The sequence below is a fragment of the Rattus norvegicus genome, chromosome 2 (assembly GCF_021556685.1).
Source record: "Rattus norvegicus strain SHRSP/BbbUtx chromosome 2, alternate assembly SHRSP_T2T, whole genome shotgun sequence".
Taxonomy (NCBI): domain Eukaryota; kingdom Metazoa; phylum Chordata; class Mammalia; order Rodentia; family Muridae; genus Rattus; species Rattus norvegicus.
Window position 1 is genome coordinate 51485896 of NC_141535.1, and position 22605 is coordinate 51508500.

At 35.8% G+C, this 22605-nt stretch overlaps 1 protein-coding gene across 1 annotated transcript in view; it reads left to right on the plus strand.

The window, feature by feature from the left end:
• The window catches only part of Hcn1 (hyperpolarization-activated cyclic nucleotide-gated potassium channel 1), a 398847-nt gene that overhangs the window by 285681 nt on the left and 90561 nt on the right, over positions 1–22605 (plus strand). Inside the window, 1 exon segment of the mRNA NM_053375.2 lies at positions 11561–11779. Coding sequence (NP_445827.2) covers positions 11561–11779 — 219 coding nt within the window.

Genomic DNA, 22605 nt, shown 5'->3' on the forward strand with positions numbered 1-22605 from the left:
ACTTTTTATAAATGTATTGGTTAAACTGTTGGATCAATATTTTGTTTCATTTCAGTGTCAGTGCTTAGCTTTGGTAGAAAAAGCATGAGCCCTGTGGAAATCTATATAGAAATGAAAATAGGAAAGCTGTGGCATTCTGTCAATACACAAAGATATATTAAACATTAAGGGAAAATTCTACCTTTGCTGAGCTGGAGGGTCGGGACTAGTAACAGGTTAAAGTATGCTTTTCTGGTGACAAAATAAAAGCTAGATAGACCTCAACATGAAGGACTAAATTTTAAATAGTTTATGTTCTTATAAATGTTACTTTTCTCTATGGTTTGTTTTCTGTGTCTTAATTATTCCCATCTCTGAAGTGGGATTTTAATAATTTCTCATGACATGTAGTTGTGAAAAGGTCAGAATTTCATATAGCACTAGACAGTGTTATCATATGCATGTGGGTTATAATCAATCATACAAATACACAAACACCATTAATCAATTTAGCCTTTCAGTTGGTGAAATACATTAGGTAGAGAACAGAAAGCTTTATGATTATTTGCCCTTCAATATACAGTCTTTGTATGTGTCAGACGTTTATAGTTTTTCTCACTTAATACTCATAAAGTACAAATTATCCTCATAGTTTATGATGTACTACATAAAGTGTCTAGTCTTTGAGTTATCTTAAAATATTATCTAATGATTTGTTTTTGCACCTGATACCATAAATATTTGTATTACCAAAATATGTATTTGATACATTTTATGATATAACAATTGAAAATTATTATCAGAGGAATGACCTATATGCATAACCCGTCTGCTTCACTTGTGTACCATTTGTGTGCTTTATTTAGAAGAGAAATTTGATCCTAGAGGAAGAATTACTCACCTAGAATTGGTAGCTCATTATTGCAGTTCTGGTACCCAGAAAGCTGAACCATTAAGATGAGTTCAAGGCCAACCTGAGTTAAATAATGTGTTCTAAGTCAAACTGCTCAAATAAGAATATGATACCTCAAATCAAACAAAATTCACAAAAACTTCTGGTTCTCTGTTCACAATATCATTGTGCTTATTTTGTTTGGGATATTTTCAAGACAAATATGTAAAAATATCAATATTAATAGATTAATACCACTCAAAAATACCATCCTTAAAAATGAATTTGAGAGTCATTCTTATAAAACTACTTGGTTTTACAATTAAATAATTAAATAAAATCAATTTATTCAATTGTACTCTTAAATAAAAATGTTCAATCTATTTGTATAAAGAAGTAGGCCATAAAAATATCTTTATTTTCTGAAAAGATAATTATGGTGAAATCACTATAAATGTTTAAAATAACTTTGGATTTGAAAGAATTTTAAAAGTACTGTTATGTCATTCTTAGTATAAAAATTTGAGCTAATGGATAAACCACACTTTGATCTGTTTTAATTTTTCCTAACATAATGTACCACATTAAAGTAAATATGACAAAAATATCCATGATTTTAAGCATCATTAATTTTTAATTATAAATCTAGTTTCTGTAAATTTTGCATTTTATAATTATTATTGAAGCCAAACAATATACACAAAGAACTCAAGGGATTAATTGACCAAGAGACAAGGGAAAAGCAAGCTCTTCCACTTACTTTGCTTTTCTTTTTCTTTTTTCTTTTTTCTTTTTTTTTTTTTTGACCAAGGAATGAACTTGATCTAACTTTATTTTATATATTTTATAATATTTTAAACTACCATATAAAATGAGGAATTTTGTTATTTCATCCTGATATTTTTAGTTATATGTATCATTGCATTTAATTAATTTTCATTGCCACCCCTTACCATAACTCCCTCCTACTTTTCGTCTCTCATTTGTAATTCAACTCACCCTCAGCAATCTATTTTCCCCAGCATAGAATATATTTATATCACAGGTTCCACAAATGAGAGAAAACTTTCTCTATTTATCAAAGTCCACCTTACTTCATGTTACATATGTCTTAGTTAGAGTTTTACTGCTGTGAACAGACACCATGACCAAGGCAACTCTTATAAGGATAACTCTTATAAGGGTTGGCTTACAGGTTCAGAGGTTCTGTCCATTATCATCAAGGTATGAGCGTGGCAGCATCCAGGCAGGCATGGTGCAGGAGGAACTGAGTTCTACATCTTCATCTGAAGGCTGCTAGTAGAAGACTAACTTCCAAGCAACTGGTATGAGGGTCTTAAAACCTTCACCCACAGTGACACACCTACTCCAACAAGGCCACAGCTCCAAATAGTGCCACTCCCTGGGCAAAACATATTCAAACCATAACAACATACTAATATATACTTAGTACACTGATCTCTAGTTTTAGATATTTGGTATCACATGACAGAATTTTATTCTTCTTACGATTGAATAAAAATTTTAATATAACAAAAAATTTAATTTCATCAAAAATATCTTAATAGGAGGATTACTTCCTTTGGATAAGTTCATATTGATATTATAAGCAATATGACTAGATGCTGCTTTCTTAATCTCCTTGAAAATTAACTCACACATGCTCTGACTAAGAGAACTGCGAACCAAGTTGACCACATTTATATGGGTAGTAAAAAGTTATAAATAAAATTTCCATCTAAGGTAGACACTTCTTTAGTAGAGTTATTTGTTGTTTTTATTTGTCAGAAATATATCTATTTAATGATTTCAGAGATAATCTAACAAAATAAAATGTCATATTTATATTTGAAGGCATTTATAACTCTATTGCAACCCCTATTCATTGTACAATGACAGCACCAAAATCAAGTCATGGTTGCCATCTCCTAGCCTCTGAAACTAAAGACCAAACATCTCCTGTCCTGACTGTTGTCACAGGTATATATAAAGTGAAATGATGACATATTCAAATGAACATATACTCTTAGGAATTGACAACCTGCTAAGCTTCATTACTTGTCACTCTTCAAGAAAAAAACACTGTTCTATCTGATCATAAAATTCCCCATGCACCTGTCTAGCTTCTGTCTCTAAGTGATATAGTAGCACATTTCTTCAGCGGTTGGGGAAATTGGTTGAACACAGTGATCAGATACCTTAGGCTTCCTTATCTTACACTGTTCCTCCTCCATCACGTGATTATGCCCCAGATTCTTTGTGAGTACAGACTCTCAGTGATGTATAGCTCAGATTCTCCTGAGAGTATATTTATTTGGAATATTTATATGGGTACTTGTTATCATTATACATTATAATAACAGTTAATTCAGATATTTAAGAGATATTTAGCCTTTTATAGTAATAAATTTACAGTTTCTCTGAAAGCTGACAGGTGGAAAGTTTTAACATTTTTATGCTAAAGATGCTAATATGAATTAGGATGTCCTATACATAAAGTGTAGAACACACTATGATAAGCATTCATATTCTTTTCTTTGCAATTTATGTAATGCCAAAAATTTAGAAAATCTTCAGAAAAATGGCTAGAAAATATTTTATGTTCAAATTAGGAAAATCTTAAACTGTACTATTTTTACAATAAAGTTCTCAGGTGAAATTGGCAAACACGCATGTGTGCTTGTGCTTGTGCTTGTGCATGTGCGTGCGTGCGTGCGTGCGTGCGTGCGTGTGTGAGTGTGTGTGTCAGTTTGGTGTTTTGCTAATAAAAATAGAGCAAGGGCTTCATGTACACTATCAAGCACTCTATAACTGAATGATTTTCCCATCTCACAAATTATCATCAATGATAATTATTCATTGATAGGTTAATTAATTAACTAAAGCACCTTAAACAATACAAAGTTTCTTTGTAAAGTACTTTTTTTTAACTGAAAGGAGATAAGGCAAGGTTTTGAGTAAATTATCTCACAGGCAATTTATTTGTGTACTTTCATTAGAAATCAAGTTATATGTAATTTGAAATATTTGCACTATGAGCTTATAAAGTACAATAAATATATAGTCTACAATGCTTTATGTTATATTATTATTAGTGTAGCCTAAAATGTAGTGATTGACAATTATAGCCTGTTCTCTAGTAGTAAACTATACGAACTCCAATATTAGTTCTTGATCTGGCCTAATAGCTCAGTATGCAGAGGCTTTGTCAAACCTGAAAATGTGAATTCAATGCCCAGTATATCCATAGTGTATAGAAAGAACTACTCCTACAAGTTGTCCTGTGACATTGAACTCTACATGTCTTACATGGCATACACCCACACACAAATATGCAAAGAAAAATAATGTATGTAGGAATAAACTTGCTCTGACTTTATTTTATATATTTTATAAAATTTTAAATTACCATATAAAATGAGGAATTTTGTTATTTCATCCTGATATTTTGAGTTATATGTATCATTGCATTTAATTCATCTTCAATGCCAAGAGGTCCAACAATCCTGTTCAAGAACAAACCCCATCCCTCAGGTCTCCTAATGATAGACAGCACTGTTGGCACGCACCATAAGCCTTTTATTACCAACTGCTCATGATTCTGCTTACATACCTGGCATGATCTACTGAAACCATTGACTATACATGCTTTTACCCGTTTAACTCATAGTCTTAATGAAATCCCCTCACAGAGTTCCTCACCTTAAATTCTGCTTAGGATAGAAATAGTGTACTACCATTGAGTATATATTAAAATACAATATAATGCCTCCACAACTGACATTATATTTATAGCACAGACATACTCAATTTGGTAAAAAAACATTGAGGCTAAAAATACCCCAACATATATTAAGAAAATATATAGGACATTGTTATAGTTAACATTTTAACAAATATACAAAATCGCATTATTAAAGTAATACCAGGTTAAGTTTCAATAAATGTATATCTTGTATCATATTTAAATTGATTAAATATGCTTATATTACTCTTCCCAAGGATATTTTACAACTAAAAATACTCCAAAGTCCTTTCTAGCTTCTAACTTGTCAGGATGTACAGTGCTTTGATTATATAGGAGCACACCATGGCCCTTGCTTCTAGCTAATACTAACCTACTACTCTCTACTCACCTTCTGTCTGAGCCTTCATATCCGGCTACTTTACCACCATGCAACTCTCAATGTCTATAAAAACAGCACTTTTAGATCTTATTCATGAGTGAGATAATGTAATGCATGTCTTTCTCTGGCTTATTTCATTTACTATAATATTCTCCAATCACTACTGTTGTGTTCAGAAGTAACAAGATGGCAGTCTGGTTTTATTGGTGAATAATATACTTATTTCTACTATGCTTTCTCTACTCATCCTGAGACTGACATTGAGGATGTGTTCGTGGTGTGGCAACTGTGAATAATACCACGATGGACAGAACGTATAAACACTCCCACTCTTTGGGCTGCCTTGGTTATCTTTAATGTACATCCAGTAGTGAGATGGATAGATCATGTGGCAGTTCTAGTTTTAAAGTTTGGAGAAATCTTCATACTGTTTTCCATAAAGACCACATTAATTTGCAGTCCCAGAAATACTATGCACACTTCTGCTCAGTTTAGGTGAGAATTATAGATAAAACAAGAATGTCACCACTGGGGGTTGGGGATTTAGCTCAGTGTTAGAGCGCTTGCCTAGCAAATGCAAGGCCCTGGGTTTGGTCCTCAGCTGTGGGAAAAAAAGGTAAGAATGTCACCACTGAAGCTAATTCTCAATTGGAAAATATAGAAGTGTGTTTTGAGGATACATAGGGAAATACCACTAAAATAAACAAGTGTCATGGTGCACTTCTATGTATGATTTTGCAACAAAGTTGCTATATTTGGTCATTGTGATAAATAAATTGAAAAATACATTTAGATTCAACAAACAGGTTCCTCAGAATCCATTTGACAGAATATATAATTGCATATAAAGTTTTTATCATATAATAGTTTATAGTAGCAAACCCTAGAAAACAGTAGAAAATGGATGAAGTAACTATGCCATAAACATAAATAGCAATGGACTGATGAGTTCCGTGGCTCACAGATCATTGGGAAGAAGCTTTGTGTTATCTAAATAGCACCTAGGGATGTGTGTGCCATCTGTTTTGGCATAGAATTCCTGGCATGTGCACGCATGCTTCTCTGTGCGTGTGTGAGTATGTGCATGTGCACATGTGTGTGTACGTGTGTGTGTGCGCGTGTGTGTGTGTGTGTGTTTGAGAGAAAGAGAAAGAGAGAGAGAGAGAGAGAGAGAGAGAGAGAGAGAGAGAGAGAGAGAGAGAGAATGTTTACATGAATATGGGAAATGTACAGAGAGCTCCGTAACTGATTTTCTGTGAAATATAAGTTAAGAAAAAGAGAAGAAGATACATAGAAAATATAGTGAATAGAAAAGTTGTCTGTGACTTAATAAGTAAGAAACTTCATAGGATATACGATTATTCCAGTGCATTTGTGTGTGTATACTTATGTATGTATACATGCTATTTGTTGGGAAAATAAATGTGCAAAGATATCTTTACATAGACAAATTTGGCCGCCATCATAAAGTATTACCCTAAGAAAAATGCTTAAGACATGTGTAGTGCCGCTTGGCCTAAATTCCTAGCATTTTGGAGAGAGAGACAGATGGATCTCTATGAGTTTGAGACCATACTGGTCTACACAACAAGTTTCAGGATAGCCAGGGCTACCAAAAAAAATTGAAAGAGAAAAAGAAAGAAAGAAGGAAAGAAAGAAAGAAAGAAAGAAAGAAAGAAAGAAAGAAAGAAAGAAGGAAAGAAAGAAAGGAAGAAAGAGAAAGGAAGAATAAAAATAAATAAAATAAAATAAAGGTATAAAGAGATAAAGAGAAAGACTCAGATTTTCCTTTCCAGAATTCCAGTAGTCTATGCTGCCTCCTCTAAAATCTAAGATATAAATTATAAGAATAGAATTAAAGTTCCTTTTAGATCCTTACTGGTGGTGCATACCTGTAATCCCAGGACTCAGGAAGCCAAGAAAAGTGGATCTCCATATGCCAGCATGATCTACACAGTGAGTTCCAGTACAATCAAGAGCACAGAGAAAAAAACTGTCTGAAAATAAGAAAACAAAACAAAAAGTGCCTTTTGACTAGGAACTGCCCTGGACACTTTGATTATCCCCCTTTCATCTAAATATGTCAAGGTGCCTTAACAATGCACTTTCACCATGAGGAAAAAGTAGAACACTTTGCCTGACATTTAATATTCATCTCCAAAATTTAGTTGTTTTCAATCTCATTCAACATCTACAAAAAAAAAACCTTTATTGAATCATGCAGTTTTAAAAGGTATACTGTTATGAGTCCAAAGATATACTCCAGGCCTGGTAGATGGACAGATTTAGACACATGAGGTGGTCAATACTTGGGAGGTAACAGTTGCCATATTACAGGTTCATAATTAAAGTTGTGAGTGAATGTAAAAAAAAAGGCTTAAGGTCTTATAAAACAAAAAATGTGTCCTAGTTGCTATTTGAATAAAACATATAGCTAATGTTTTATTAGTAGTGTGGTTTATAATGAACTGATTTTTGGTTTGTTGGTTTGACTGGAATTTCATGAATATAATTTATTTTAAAAGAATGAGTATGTTCAAGACTTTTTCTTGTTCTTTGAATATGTGCTTCTTGTTCCTGGAATATCTAAGTGTCTCTTGTTCATGAAGTACGAACAATTTGAGAACCTTGACATATTCTTGAAATAACATTACAAAGTAAAAGTTTTAGTGAGTCCATTATACTACCAGAACAGGATAACCTAACAAATAAATGTATAAGAATCTTTTTTATAATCAGCTGAGTTTTTAACCATTACATGTGTACACTTGTATATTTGTAGTCTCTGGATTGGACAAAGTAATGTCACCATATATCTTTCCTTCATCAGCAAGGAACAAGTATCATTAAAAACCCTCTTTCTGCTAATTGTGGCTGCTTGTTTTGTCCGCAAGCATATTGTGTTCCAACGCTCATGAGTGTGAGTTTTTTTTTTTTAAATCTTATCACATTCTAATTTTAAAAAGCCAAACCACAAATTTGATAAAAGCAATGAAAATGACATACTATAAATTTGTTCATTATATCTTTAAATAGCTTTTTAAAGTCATTTACTCAAGGTTTATTTGTACAAGAATAATTTTCTGAACATGAAAATTTGAAATCCCATTTTCAAAAGGACTTGAAATTTTAATTTTGTATATTGCTGTCATCTTAACATTCTCAATAATTTCCTCTTAGATTTTTTTATAGTTTCAGTACATATACAATGGAGTTAACTTGTAGAGCAGTAACAGTACACACACACACACACACACACACACACACACACACACAGAGAGAGAGAGAGAGAGAGAGAGAGAGAGAGAGAGAGAGAGAAAGAGAGAGAGAGAAAGGTATGTGGAAGGCCATTTAGATGCCTGTCAATCAATACGTGGAGCAATAGGATACATATACATATACACATGACTCAACAATGAGACACCTTATGTGTCTCCAATATGTCCAAGCCATATGGAACTTGGTTAGTAGTTGAAATGCTGCAGTGTAAACAAAGGTGATAGCAGCCACAGAAAAGCTAAAGGTGCCTTTAAGGCAGGACTCATGGTGAGAAGCCTGCTCACCCATAATTCCAGAGTCCCATCCCTACAGATTGTGCACCAATACCAAATTTTTCACCTATGTTCTATAGGATAGTATTTAGACATCTATAGGATGAATGAACAGACATTTAGAATTGTTAACAAAAAGTTATATAACTACTTCTTGCATAACCTTGATAAGTTACAGGAAATGCCAGAGGAAAATTAGAATGCCGTTTCATATATAAGCGTTACATTCACTGTAAAAGCAATAGACATGATCCCTGCAGTAGAACAGTTCAATGTCTTTACTGCCCTGATGAATACATGCCTATGTGCCTATGTGATAAAATTCCTTATAACAAAATGTTCAAGTTCACGTGTGCATACTGCAGTTTTCCAGATACAAATGAGGTCAATGTGCAGTGCTTATGTCCCTTTCCAGCGATGTACTTCTGTCTGTAGTACTTGGTTTGAGAGCTCCACGGAGGAAGCTGAGTGAAAATGCTTGGGTGTCCGGCTTCTTGGCACTTCCAAGCAACTATAACCAGTTTTCTCATAATACAATTAAAAATTCTCACTCAGATAAACACAAGACTGATGGCTATGGTGTAAAATCTTAATAGAGAAATCATTCTGCATGAATCATCCTCAACAGATGTTCTGAAATTTATATCATAAACTGATTTATTAAAAATCATCCTAATGTTCTTACAGCCTATGAAATATTTTAATAGCTCCAGGCACAGTGATATCAACCAAAAGGTCTTATTTTGAAAATTAAAAAATATCAAAATGTGTTTGTGATCTTGCAATAGTCAAGAGGAACTGATATCACCACAAATGTTAGCCTTAAGAGTGGAGTTAAAGTTATATAAATTGTGCTAGCCTAAGAAAGGATTTGCAGAAGAGCACTGAAAATTAGTCAATGAAGATGTACATATAATTATTCAACATATTTTATGTCACTGTGATACCAAATATCATTTTTTATAGTTTATAAAGTTTTTAAGTTATTCATCTGTTACTATTACCTCATTTTATTAGTAATAAAATAGTGTAAAGAAAAGTCTTCACATTCTATTATCTTTAGCATTTGCCTTTTGGGTTTGAGTTAATGACACACCATTTTGATTTTTATTGTTGTTCTATAATTAATGTAAGTCCTGATGTAGAGAGGTGGACAACGTTTGAAAGGCATTTGAATTTAAGACATGCGTGGTGACACCTATTTGTACTCCTAAACACTATGTCATATATTAAGACTCACATGCACAGTCTCAGAGCAACAAATCATACAGACAAGGTACTTAAAATTTTGTGAAAGAGAAAACCTATTTGACAAGTTTAATTCTGTAAAATTAAGCTTGGAATAAACTTTTCCAATGGCATCAGAGGTTTATAAGTCATATTAATAAGACAGTTTTGAGGATTTTTGGAATGTCAAACAAGATATGAGTGTATTTCTGAAGCAAACTTTTTATTTATAAAACACAACATATTAAAGACTGCACAAATAGCAAGTTGCAGTCATAAAACCTGAGCTATATTGTATTGACTAAATTCTTATGTTGGGAATCATATGCCTGGACCTACCGGCCACACTTTTCAGCTTACTAACACCTTTACTAGAGAATTATGATTTCATTGAAACACTAAATGAGACTCAACATTTATTCCTTTGTGGGGGAGGGTATTTTATTTACATTTCCCTTTCCAGTTTCCTGTCCATAAGCACCCTATCCCAACCCCCACTTCTTCTACATGGGTGTTCCCCCTCTCAAACCACCCTTACTTCCTGCCTCCCTCCCCTGACATTTCCCTTCACTGGGGGGTCCAGCCTCAGCAAGACCAAGGACTTTTCCTTCAATATTTATTCTTAACCGTGTTATGGTGATGACACTTAGACAGTATTCCCAACTGGGATTTTACTTTCCGAAACAGCGAACTTAAAATTGATTAGGCACACATGAATGAAAAATAATGTTATTTCTGTTTTATCTTAATAGACTATATTTGAACACCACCGGGTCATTTTGGTCAGCATTCACTTGGAATTTAGGCGAATTGTTACTTTTTTTTTTTTTTATTAACTTGAGTATTTCTTATATACATTTCAAGTGTTATTCCCTTTCCCGGTTTCCGGGCAAACATCCCCCTCCCCCCCCCCCTTCCTTATGGGTGTCCCCCTCCCAACCCTCCCCCCATTGCCGCCCTCCCCCCATAGTCTAGTTCACTGGGGGTTCAGTCTTAGCAGGACCCAGGGCTTCCCCTTCCATTGGTGCTCTTACTAGGATTTTCATTGCTACCTATGGGGTCAGAGTCCAGGGTCAGTCCATGTATAGTATTTAGGTAGTGGCTTAGTCCCTGGAAGCTCTGGTTGCTTGACATTGTTGTACTTTTGGGGTCTCGAGCACCTTCAAGCTCTTCCAGTTCTTTCTCTGATTCCTTCAACGGGGGACCTATTCTCAGTTCAGTGGTTTGCTGCTGGCATTCGCCTCTGTATTTGCTGTATTCTGGCTGTGTCTCTCAGGAGCGATCTACATCCGGCTCCTGTTGGTCTGCACTTCTTTGCTTCATCCATCTTGTCCAATTGGGTGGCTGTATATGTATGGGCCACCTGTGGGGCAGGCTCTGAATGGGTGTTCCTTCAGTCTCTGTTTTAATCTTTGCCTCTCCCTTCCCAGCCAAGGGTATTCTTTTTCTTCATTTAAAGAAGGAGTGAAGCATTCACATTTTGATCATCCGTCTTGAGTTTCGTTTGTTCTAGGGATCTAGGGTAATTCAAGCATTTGGGCTAATAGCCACTTATCAATGAGTGCATACCATGTATGTCTTTCTGTGATTGGGTTAGCTCACTCAGGATGATATTTTCCAGTTCCAACCATTTGCCTACAAATTTCATAAACTCGTTGTTTTTGATAGCTGAATTGTTACTTTCTATACTTGTCACTTCCCAATGTTTATACAGATAAGTTTTCATTATTTTGCCTTTTATTATCCTAATACCTTAGTTAATTTTCTCTTCTTTCATGTTTCAGAATGATTCATGGGGGAAACAGTATTCCTACGCACTCTTCAAAGCTATGAGTCACATGCTGTGCATTGGTTATGGCGCCCAGGCCCCCGTCAGCATGTCTGACCTCTGGATTACCATGCTGAGCATGATTGTTGGGGCCACCTGCTATGCCATGTTTGTCGGCCATGCCACAGCTTTGATCCAGTCTCTGGATTCTTCAAGGAGGCAGTATCAAGAGAAGGTATGCAGTTTTCTCTCTCTTTAAACTCTATATATTTAAATATTAAATATTTAATTAACGAAATACAATCAGTTTTGATCTTTTTGAGTCTCATCAAGATAATTTTCCAGATGCTTGTTTTATTTCTGTTATAGCTCAGTTGGTAGCATGCTTCCTAGCATGCAGTGCCCTATTTTAAAGCCCCTACATGGCATGTACCATGCATGGTGCAACTGATCTATCATTCCAACATTTGAGAGTCGGCATCAGGAGAATGAGGAATGCAATTGCCACCCTGGGCTATTTGGTGGTTTTTAGTTTACTCCAGTCTATATAAAATAAAACATATAAATTACCATTTAGTAAAATAATTGTATGTCTAAAATATATGACGATATATAAGGCATTAATGGTTCAGGTTCCATGTGCCAAGAGTTAAAGTTCAGTTACCATAATAATAATATAAATTCCTTATAAAACATGCTATAATAAATGAAAGCCTGGAGAACGAGCCAGAGAAGCACCACCCTTATGTCTGGGTCTTTCTATATGTTATAATAGTAATTTACTTAATAATCTATACACTTAGCTAATGATAGGCTGCTCCTATTTGAACAAAACTCATCACAATCTCCAGTCTTTAAAGTCATGTGTACAGCTGCTATCTCTCACTCCTGTGCCAGTGATTTCATGGAAGTGACTGTCATATTAAACTTATATTAGAGGAGTTGAAAGAGACAAAACCGCATTAAGCTATGATTTCATTATCTTATTATTTAAAATAATTTTTAAATTTAAATATGTTTGGATTATATTTGTCTCCTCCCCCAAGTCCTTTCAGGTCTGCTCCCCCTCCCAACCCACACACTCAACTTTAAGTTCTTTCTCTAAAAACAAAAAAAGCCAGTATAACAACAAAACCTACGAAAGCCATGGGGGTAGGGAAGCCAACTGTGGAGTCCATTATAGGACTGTTGGTCAACACCTCCTGAAAATGAGAACTGCCCTAGAGTGGTTGATACATTCATTTTATTGCAATTCTATTGAAAAGAACTGATTTTTTCCCTCTCCCAGTAGTTACAAATGACAGTTCTGTTGTTAGCCTTTACCCAAGAGGCTAGGTTTTCATTCATTCATTCATTCATCTCATAAAAATAAAACAAAAAAAGATAAAACAAAACCATCACATTGATCTTGAACAAGACAAACCAACAGAGTGAAAAGAGGTCAAGAGAAGGAACAAGATACAGACCGCTCATTCACACATAGGTATTCAGTAAAACTACTAAACTGAAAGACACAGTGTAAGTCCAGAGGACCTAGTACAGACCTGTCAACACACTATGCATGCTGGTACTTTGTTTAGAGCAGTAGTATCTGGTTTTATTTGAGGTCCCTTGATTATTTATTCTCAATTTCTTCATCACCCAGGCAGTGTTGGATAGGGGTTCCATCTCATGGCTTAGATCTTACGCTAAATCAATCATTGATTAATCCCACAAGCTTTGTGCCATCAGTGCCCTAACATACCTTGCTGATAGTACACCATTGTAGATAAAGATTTTGTCTCTGGCATTGCGATTATGGTCCTCTTTGGACGGCATGCAGAGACATTCCTGTATCAAAGGCACTGGAATGTAAGGGCTTTCACCATGGCACAGAACAATTCTGAAAGCAGTGCTTTGGTAGTTATCGACTAAGTGTGAGTGATGTCATCTTAGATTCAATTTCTTTTTTTAATTTATTTTTATTGAATATTGTTTCATTTACATTTCAAATGTTATCCCCTTTCCCAGTTTTCTGTCCATAAACCTCCTATACCCTCACCTTCCCCCTTCTTCTATGAGGGTGTTCCCTCTTCCCAACCACACACCCATTCTCACCTGCCCTCCCTGACATTCCCCTACATTGGGGGCTGGGGGTAGCCTTTGCAATATCAAGGGCTTCTCCTCCTATTGGTGACCAACAAGGCCATCCTCTGCTACACATGCAGCTGGAGCTATGGGTATGTCCATGTGTACTCTTTGGATGGTGGTTTAGTATCTGGGAGCTCCGGTTGGTTGGTATTGTTGTTCTTATGCGAGCTCCTTCAGCTCCTTCAATCCTTTCTCTTATTCCTCCAATCGAGACCCCACTCTCTGTTCAATGGTTGGCTGTGGGCATCTGCCTCTGTATTTGTTAAGATCTGGCAGAGCCTCTCAGGAGACAGCTATGTCAGGCTCTGGTCAGCACGCACTTCTTGGCATCAGCAATATTGTCTAGGTTTGGTGTCTGTATGTGGGCTGGATCCCCAGGTGGGGCAGTCTCTGGATGGCCTTTCCTTCAGTCTCTGCTCCAACCCTTGTCTCCATATTTCCTCCTATTAATATTTTTATTCCCCCTTCTTAGAAGGGGGAATAAAATGTGTATGTTCTGCTTCACAGCCTGGTGGAACTTCCTGCCTCATAAAGCATTCAGAGCATTAATTGTGGATCTTTAATTACATAATGAAACAACACTATATAACTAGAGAAATAAACAGGAACGATTTGTCGAACTGTTCATGATCCTTTTAAGCCATGCTGGCATTTTGTAAAAACTGAGAAGGAAATGTTAGCATCCTACCTCACAGCTCTTCTTTATAACACATGAGTAAATTGTCCTGTGTTGTATTAGCATTTCTCTTCAGAACTATTGATTGAAGGTATGGTAATCTTGAACTTAGAAAAATCATGCCAGCCCAGTGCTTACATAAATGAGTGTTGACACCTATATGTTGCTTAGGATTCTTTTCAAGAAACAGCAAAACAAGTGAGACTTGTTGCTTCCACAAAAAAAAAATTCCATTCCATGTAGTTTCTTAAATAATTTGTAAACATTTTCTTCTTCTTTTTATCACTGAAGATATGAATATGAATTAAGAAACCCAGATAATTTCCATGAAGATACACTGTCTACTCTATTTCTTGAACTGTATTTCATATTCTAGTATGTGAAATTTGTTGTACTACAAATTTTATCAGGTCAGGAATATCCTAAGCCTGAGAATCTAAGTCAGACATTTACACAGGAGAACGGGAATGCGGCAAGCTTGTGCTGGTTTTAATCTCAATTATTTGTTTTATTTTTGAGAATATACGTGTATCAGTTCCCATTTTACTTTTGCTCCCTTCAAATTATCCCATATAATCCTACTTGCCTCTTTCAAATTCATGACCACTTTTCATAATTTTTATATATCCCTAAAAACATGAATATAATTTGATTTGTATAAGCACACCAATGGTTATTCAGTGCCAAAAAGTTAGCCTTATAGACATACTTACAAATAACATTATGTAGAATGAGCTTAATTTAATGTAGTTACTTGAAGTGCTTCAAATTGGGCTTCTGAGAGAACAAGTAGAAAAATGATATTTTATTTTCTCACCTGGATAATAGAATGTTTGTGTGTTGTTGTACATACTGAAGTAAATAAAAATTTGAAGCAAAGAGAAAAAAGGTAAGATGTTCTATTTTATGTGTAATGTTTATAAAAAGAAATAATAGTTCTTTTCCTCAATAATAATTTCTGCTCTAGTTCTCACTATCCCGTGTTTACATTCCCCACGTGTATGTTGCTTGTATCTATAATTGCAGAAATATGCAAAGTGATAGAGATTTATTCTCAATAAACCTTCTTTAGTACTTTGCAGTTTCTATGTGTGCTGAACCACATGGCAGCTTCTTACTCTAGATCTGTTCTATGTATCTATGAGTGTCCTTTAGAAATATTAGAAATTTTGTTTTATTATAATCTACGAATATCTTTCAAACATTTGATTTTAATGCACTTAATTATCTTTTTATATAATAAAATATAAAGATACTTAAAAGCATTTTAATACTGTAGAAGCTGATGTCCAGGGACACAGCCTCCTAATAGGAGCCCCCAGTGGAATAGATGCATTCATTTACCTGGCCTGTAACTTGAGTTTGTCTAGTCAAAACACTGGGAGCATTGGGAAGCAGACTAAAGTACATTAGTGGCACCTATGGGCAAAGATCAACACCATGTAATCACAATTATCCTTAAGATAAATAAGCCATAACAGCAAGGGAGATATGATACAGCCATACCTAGGCTGCAGGGTCTATGATCAAAGGAATCATAAAGATTTGCTGATAGAATTACTAGCACAAATATAGCAAAATCAGCATTATAAATAGGCACATGGAACAAATAAAATCCCATACACTGAGTTGGTGAGATCCAAGTAGTCATCAGAGGAAAATAATGTGTGTATTAAGTATTGAAAAAAATCTGGGGTTGGGGATTTAGCTCAGTGGTAGAGCGCTTGCCTAGGAAGCGCAAGGCCCTGGGTTCGGTCCCCAGCTCCGAAAAAAAAAATCTATCTAGTAAATGTATATTGATTGAATGTTTACTTATGTTTCATCTGTTATGAGAGGCTGAGAAATAATAGACAAATAGACACAGGGCTGTCCCTTCAGAAGCTTCTTGGAGTTCAATAATTGTGAATAAGAAAACGAAACCACCAACAGAGGGCATCAAGTCCCATTAGAGATGGTTGTGAGCCACTGTGTAGTTGGTAGGAGTTGAACTCAGGACCTCTGGAAGAGCAGTGAGTGTCCTTAACCACTGAACCATCTCTCAGCATGTAGAAGAATGCAAATCGGTCCATTCTTATTGCCCTGAACAAAGCTCAAGTCCAAGTGGATCAAGGACCTCCACATAAAACCAGATACACTCAAACTGATAGGAGCCTCGAACACATGGGCACTGGGAAAAATTTCCTGAACAAAACACCAATGGCTTATGCTTTAAGATCAAGAATCAACAAATGGGACCTCATAAAACTACAAAGTTTCTGTAAGGCAAAGTACACCCTTAATAAAAATGATCTCTCTACCAACCCTACATCCAATAGAGGGCTAATATCCAATATATGCAAATAACTAAAGAAGTTAGACTCCAGAGAGCCAAATAACCCTATTAAAAATGGAGCACAGAGCTAAACAAATAATTCTCAGCTGAGGAATATCAAATAGCTGAGAAGTACCTAAAGAAATGTTCAACATCCTTAGTCATCAGGGAAATGCAAATCAAAACAACCCTGAGATTTCACCTCACACCAGTGAGAATGACTAAGATCAAAAACTCAGGTGACAGCAGATGCTGGCGAGGATGTGGAGAAAGAGGAACACTCCTCCATTGTTGGTGGGATACAAGCTGGTACAACCATTCTGGAAATCAGTCTGGAGGTTCCTCAGAAAATTGGATATACTACTACCTGAGGACCCACCTATACCACTCCTGGGTATATGCCCAAATGATTTCCAACACAAAAGAAGGATGCATGCTCCACTATGTTCATAACAGGCTTAATTATAATAGCCAGAAGCTGGAAAGAACCCAGATGTCCTTCAACAGTGGAATGGATACAGAAAATGTGGTACATCTACACAATGGAATACTTACTACACAGCTATCAAAAACAATGACTTTGTGAAATTTATAGGCAAATGGATGTAACTAGGAAAAATCATCCTGAGTGAGGTAACCCAATCACAAGAAAACATGCATGGTATGTCCTCACTGATAAGTGGATATTAGCCCAAAAGCCCTAATTACCCAAGATACAATCTACAGACCACATGAAGCTCAAGAAGAAGGATGACCAAGTTTGGATGCTTCAGTCTTTCTTAAAAGGAGGAATAAAAATATGAAAATATGAAAATATTCATAGGAGGAGGTAGGGATGAAAAGTTTGGAGCAGAGACTGATGGAATGGCCATTCAGAGCTTTCCTCACCTGGTGATCCAGCATGTGTGTGTGTGTGTGTGTGTGTGTGTGTGTGTGTGTGTGTGTGTGTGTATCTCCAGCCACCAAACCGAAACAATATTGATGAAACTAAGAAGTGCATGCTGACATTCGCCTGATAACAGCTTTCTTGTGAGGGGCTTGCAATGCCATAGGAACAATACCAACCAACCAAAGCTCCCAGGGACTAAACTACTACCCAAAGTTTACACATGAACAGACCTATGGCTCGAGCTGCATATGTAGCTGAGGATGGGCCATGTTAGGCCCCAATGGGAGGAGATGCCGTTGGTCCTGCTGAGGCTGGACCCCCAATATAGGGGAATGTCAGGGGAGGGAGGCAGGAAGAAAGGGTCACCCTTATAGAAGAATGAGGAGGGCCATTGGATAGGGGGCTTATGGCCAGGAAACCGGGAAAGGGAATAACATTTGAATGTAAATAAAAAAATCCAATAAAAAAAGGAAAGCAAAACCACTAGTAACAAGACTCAGGAAACTCCATGTCATGAAGACCCTTAATTTTAAGTGCAATAAATGGAATGTAGCAGCAGGACAAGACATTGTAATATTTTTGTGTATTATTTATGTTCAATATAATGGGGTGAAAAAAGAAGAAATTTTATTTAAGATATGTGAAGGGTAAATAAAGAGAAGACATTGCACTGAGCCCTACACAGAGAACACCAGTATGAAAATGACTGTTCGAGAACATCAAGCAAAGTCTGAGTGAATCCCAGACAAAGGTGACATGCAAAGTACAGAATGACACAGTTAGGCTGAGAGGGACTATGTCGACCTCACTGAGCTAAACATGCAGTGTCTGTTCCGTATATAGATTGCAAAAGTGACAATAATAGAATTACCTTGGCATTTTTAGCAAGCGTCACTATCATGCAGAAATATTTTTTAAAAAAGTAAAAATGGCCTCTTGTTCTTTGGTGTTAAGTTTCATTTGAACTAACTCTAGTAAGAGTACAGTGTTAATTGGCATAAATATTACATAAGGAAGGAATATCTACAGACTCTTGCAGGATGTTTGTGGATGGGGGAACCTATGCTGGGCAAATGCTAACTTTATACAAGATATGACTGAACCCAGTGTCTTCAGAAACAAACCTTGTGGCTCAGAAGCCAGGTCAGTGTGGAACTCTAGCAGGGATGCTTTCCATATTTTTGTTTTGTGTTATATTTACTGAGTTCTTGAAAATAAGTATTCTTGGGTCAGACCATAAATTTCTGTCCCAAATTAAGTTTGGGGTGTGACTTATAGTCTCGTATTTTTCACAAGATCCCAGACTCTACTAACCTGCTTTCTTATCTGGATGTTTGAATCAGTGCCACATGCATGTCTCTCCTCCAGATCATGATAATGGAAAGAGAACAGGACACACACGTCATTTCTCTTCCCACTCCAACAATGAGAATGTAGTGCTGTTGGGCTGGAGAGATGGCTCAGGTGGTAAAGGCTAGGGTCACAACCAAAAATATAGGAGAATGTAGTCATTCTCCTGAAACTGGCTGAGGAGTTGACAATTCTGTGACCTGCCAATAATTCTTTCCACAGGGAAGATGTTAGAGAACAAGATTAAAGTAAGAGAATAGTATCCTCTGCCGGAGATATAAAACCAACACTGAGAGGCAGCAAAATGCTTGGGTTTTCCTTGGGAATCCCTGCACTGTGTGAATCACTGAGTCCATGTGAGATCTCAGGCCACTTGTGCTTCACCCAGTAAGAAGAGGGTAACCATTAAATTTTCAGATGCCCTCACAGTATAAGGAAATGGAACATGGGAACGGTAAGAGGCATGATGCAAAGAAGAATAGAGTAGAGCTGTATTCAAATCACATTATCTCGGTGCCTCAAGTGCACTTCTACCAGAACCTGGAAATGATCCATACATTATTAGAGGAATGTATTTTCATGAACACAGATATCACTGTCATTAAAACTGTTATATGGATCTCAAATATAAAATATTTGTATGTATACAAAGAATTACTTTACTTAGCATAACTTTTCAGTTATGATATAACCATTTATTCTAAAGGCCAAACACCGATTTTTCCTTTCATTTTCAGTGAAAGTTTGTGTAAAACTAAACTATAATTTATGGTTCATAAATAATATTATAATTAACTTTTTTCAATCAGAAATTTCTCTCAAGAGTATGTGAAGTGAGAAAAATACTATTTTAAAAAAATGGTTATATTTCCTGTCAAAACTTTAAAGCACAAATAAGGTTATGGTAGATAAATAAAATCTATAAGCCAAACTAATTTATGGTGTTTTCATTTTTATTTAAATATACTATTATTTTACTTAAATGCTGCATTTTCAGATAATTACATCATAAAATATCCTAAATTCATGAAGATTTTTTTCAAGTAGCATACTTTCAAAGATTATTCTAAGTTAATACTACAATTAATGGAAGAAATATTTGAAAGGTCGCTTAAATAACTGTGTGCAAAGCTCTTTTAAAATTCTTAAGTTGGCATACTTAATAAAAGTAACAGTCAACTCCAGTATTATAGGGTTTTCTTTAGTGATATTTAGAGAGGACCCTAGAAGTCAATGAATCATTTAAACATTACTTTTCAGAAACACTTCACATGCTTTGGATTCAGATTGCTAGATTAGTGACTTCTAGCTCAGAGCTCTACCTCCTAAGATAATAGCAAAACTCTTAAAGGTTGAAACACAGACAGCAATGCAGTGGCGAAACACAGAAAAAGAAGCAATGAGGGAGATTAAAGTTCCTAGCAAAAGACAATTTTAACTGTGGTAAAGAGGAAACTTTACCAGTAAAAGATGCCATTGTTATGCCAAGATGCCTTGAAGAATAGTCACACCCCATTCAACTGGCATAGAGAGGCGTCTGTTTGTAGAGGCTAGTCCTCATCTGTGTCCCTATAAATTCTGATCAAAGTGTAAAATTATTTTACTACATTGGGAATCCCCTTGAGCAACAAGCAGCTTGTCGAGATAAGTTAGTCCTAGGAGTGGAAAGATCATGCTGGGGTATCACTTCATGGCTGGACCCTGCAAAGGATATAGGCACACCTAATTAGTCTCTTGGAGTGCAAGCAGGATATGATCATTCTGTCGCGTTGTTTTCCGGCTTATCCTAAGTTCTTGTGATTTGATTTCATGAGCACTTAGATTATCCAGATATTTTCTACACAATGTTTTTAAGTATTTAACAAAAACGGACTGTCAATAACAGTAGAAATATATTTTAAGAAGGTGGGATATTGCAACATAGCTTGGTGTTACAGCACTTGTCTGGCTTGTGCAGGATTCAGTCCAAGCACTATGAGAAAAATCTGGCAAATCTTTGAATATCAGAAAACTTACCATAAACTTGAAGGAAATTGACACTGGGTTTCAGTATATTAAAGTATGTTAGTTGGCATATGTGTGACAGGCATGTGTATGTCCACAGGTACGTGTAGATGTGATGCCCATATGTGGAGGCAAAGGTCTTCCTCTATGATTATCCACCTTATGTGACTGCTTGAGCTTTTCTGAGCCCATCCCAGCTTCAGAATTAGACCATGTAGATGTATTATTCATTTATGCCTAGGCCTTATGTTAGGCTTGATCCCTAATTAGCATTTAACTTATAGTAACCCCATGCACTATCTCGTGTCTGCCATAGGGCTGGTTGCTGCTTCTCAGTTTCATAAGTTTGATTTCCTCCAAGTCTGGGTGGCAATATTCTGTACCAGAGTTCCTGTCTGTCTGTCAGATGTCCAACCTTCTACCCTACATTTTGATATAGGCCGTAAACTTTTTATTTTAACCAATAGAAGATGCCTTTAGCAGACAAGGAAGGACAGAGACACTTTCTCAAACATTTTCAGTACACCTTTTTTTTTTTTAAGAAATGGATCCCCAAGTTTATCTTCACTCTGACTTCCACATTAGGACGATAGGCACTCATTACAATGTCCAGATTTACCTGTGGGTGCATGGAATCTGACCTCAGGTAATGAGTTGTCTCTCCAACTCCAGTTAACTTGGTTTAGAAGGAAGGAAGTCATGTTAAGTCCCTGACTCTCTGACAGTTTTCCTTGATATAACAAGTAATTCCTGGTGAGGGATTGCCCATTATTCCTGTCTTATACAAATATGTTAGAGAAAACACATATTTCATAAAACTAGTACACAAATGGGTATTTCTCGCTCTTACAGGTAATTCAGAATCCTTAGTTGTAAACTTCATGAGATTGATGAAATATGTGTGTAATTACCATGAAAATCATTTGTATTAGAATTCTGAACAATATCACATGAAATACCATATCATATCATATAAAATATTATAAAATCATTTAAACTTTAGCTCTAGTTCACATGCTGCCTAAAATCTAAACCTACGGGGTTGGGGATTTAGCTCAGTGTTAGAGCGCTTGCCTAGGAAGCGCAAGGCCCTGGGTTCGGTCCCCAGCTCAAAAAAAAAAAAAAATCTAAACCTACACAATTCTAAAGAATCAAAAATGTAAAAGGAAGAATTTTAGGAAAGAAGTTATATGCATTTGAAGTGTTAAGCTACCCATCTGATGATTAGTGCTGTTCAAATCACATTAAAACAAATGTGTTTTTAGTGTAAAAATTTTCAGAGCTTTTTAATCCAGTAATTCATGACTTCTGTTTAGATAATTTTTTTCTCTCGTATTCTCTTTACTTTTTGCAGCAAACTATATTGCCACAAAACAAGTCATTACAAGGTGGGCATAATAAAGTGGGCCCACCAATAAATCACCAATACATAGTAACAAAATAGTTCCCAAGAATACTGTGAGGAGCAAGATGGATAACTCTAGCTTAGACAACAAAAGAAAGAAGATTGCATCTTTCTCAAGTCACAGTTTAAGTATTAAAATCCAGAGATCAAGAGATATCAAATCATATTCCACACATATGAAATTAGCAAACTGAGCAGCAATCATGTGAAAAACCTGTCTTATGTTCCAGGCAAGTGTGCTTAAAATGTCTAGAGGGCCAAAGGGCTTCATCTTCAGGAGTTTTTGGGAATCACAT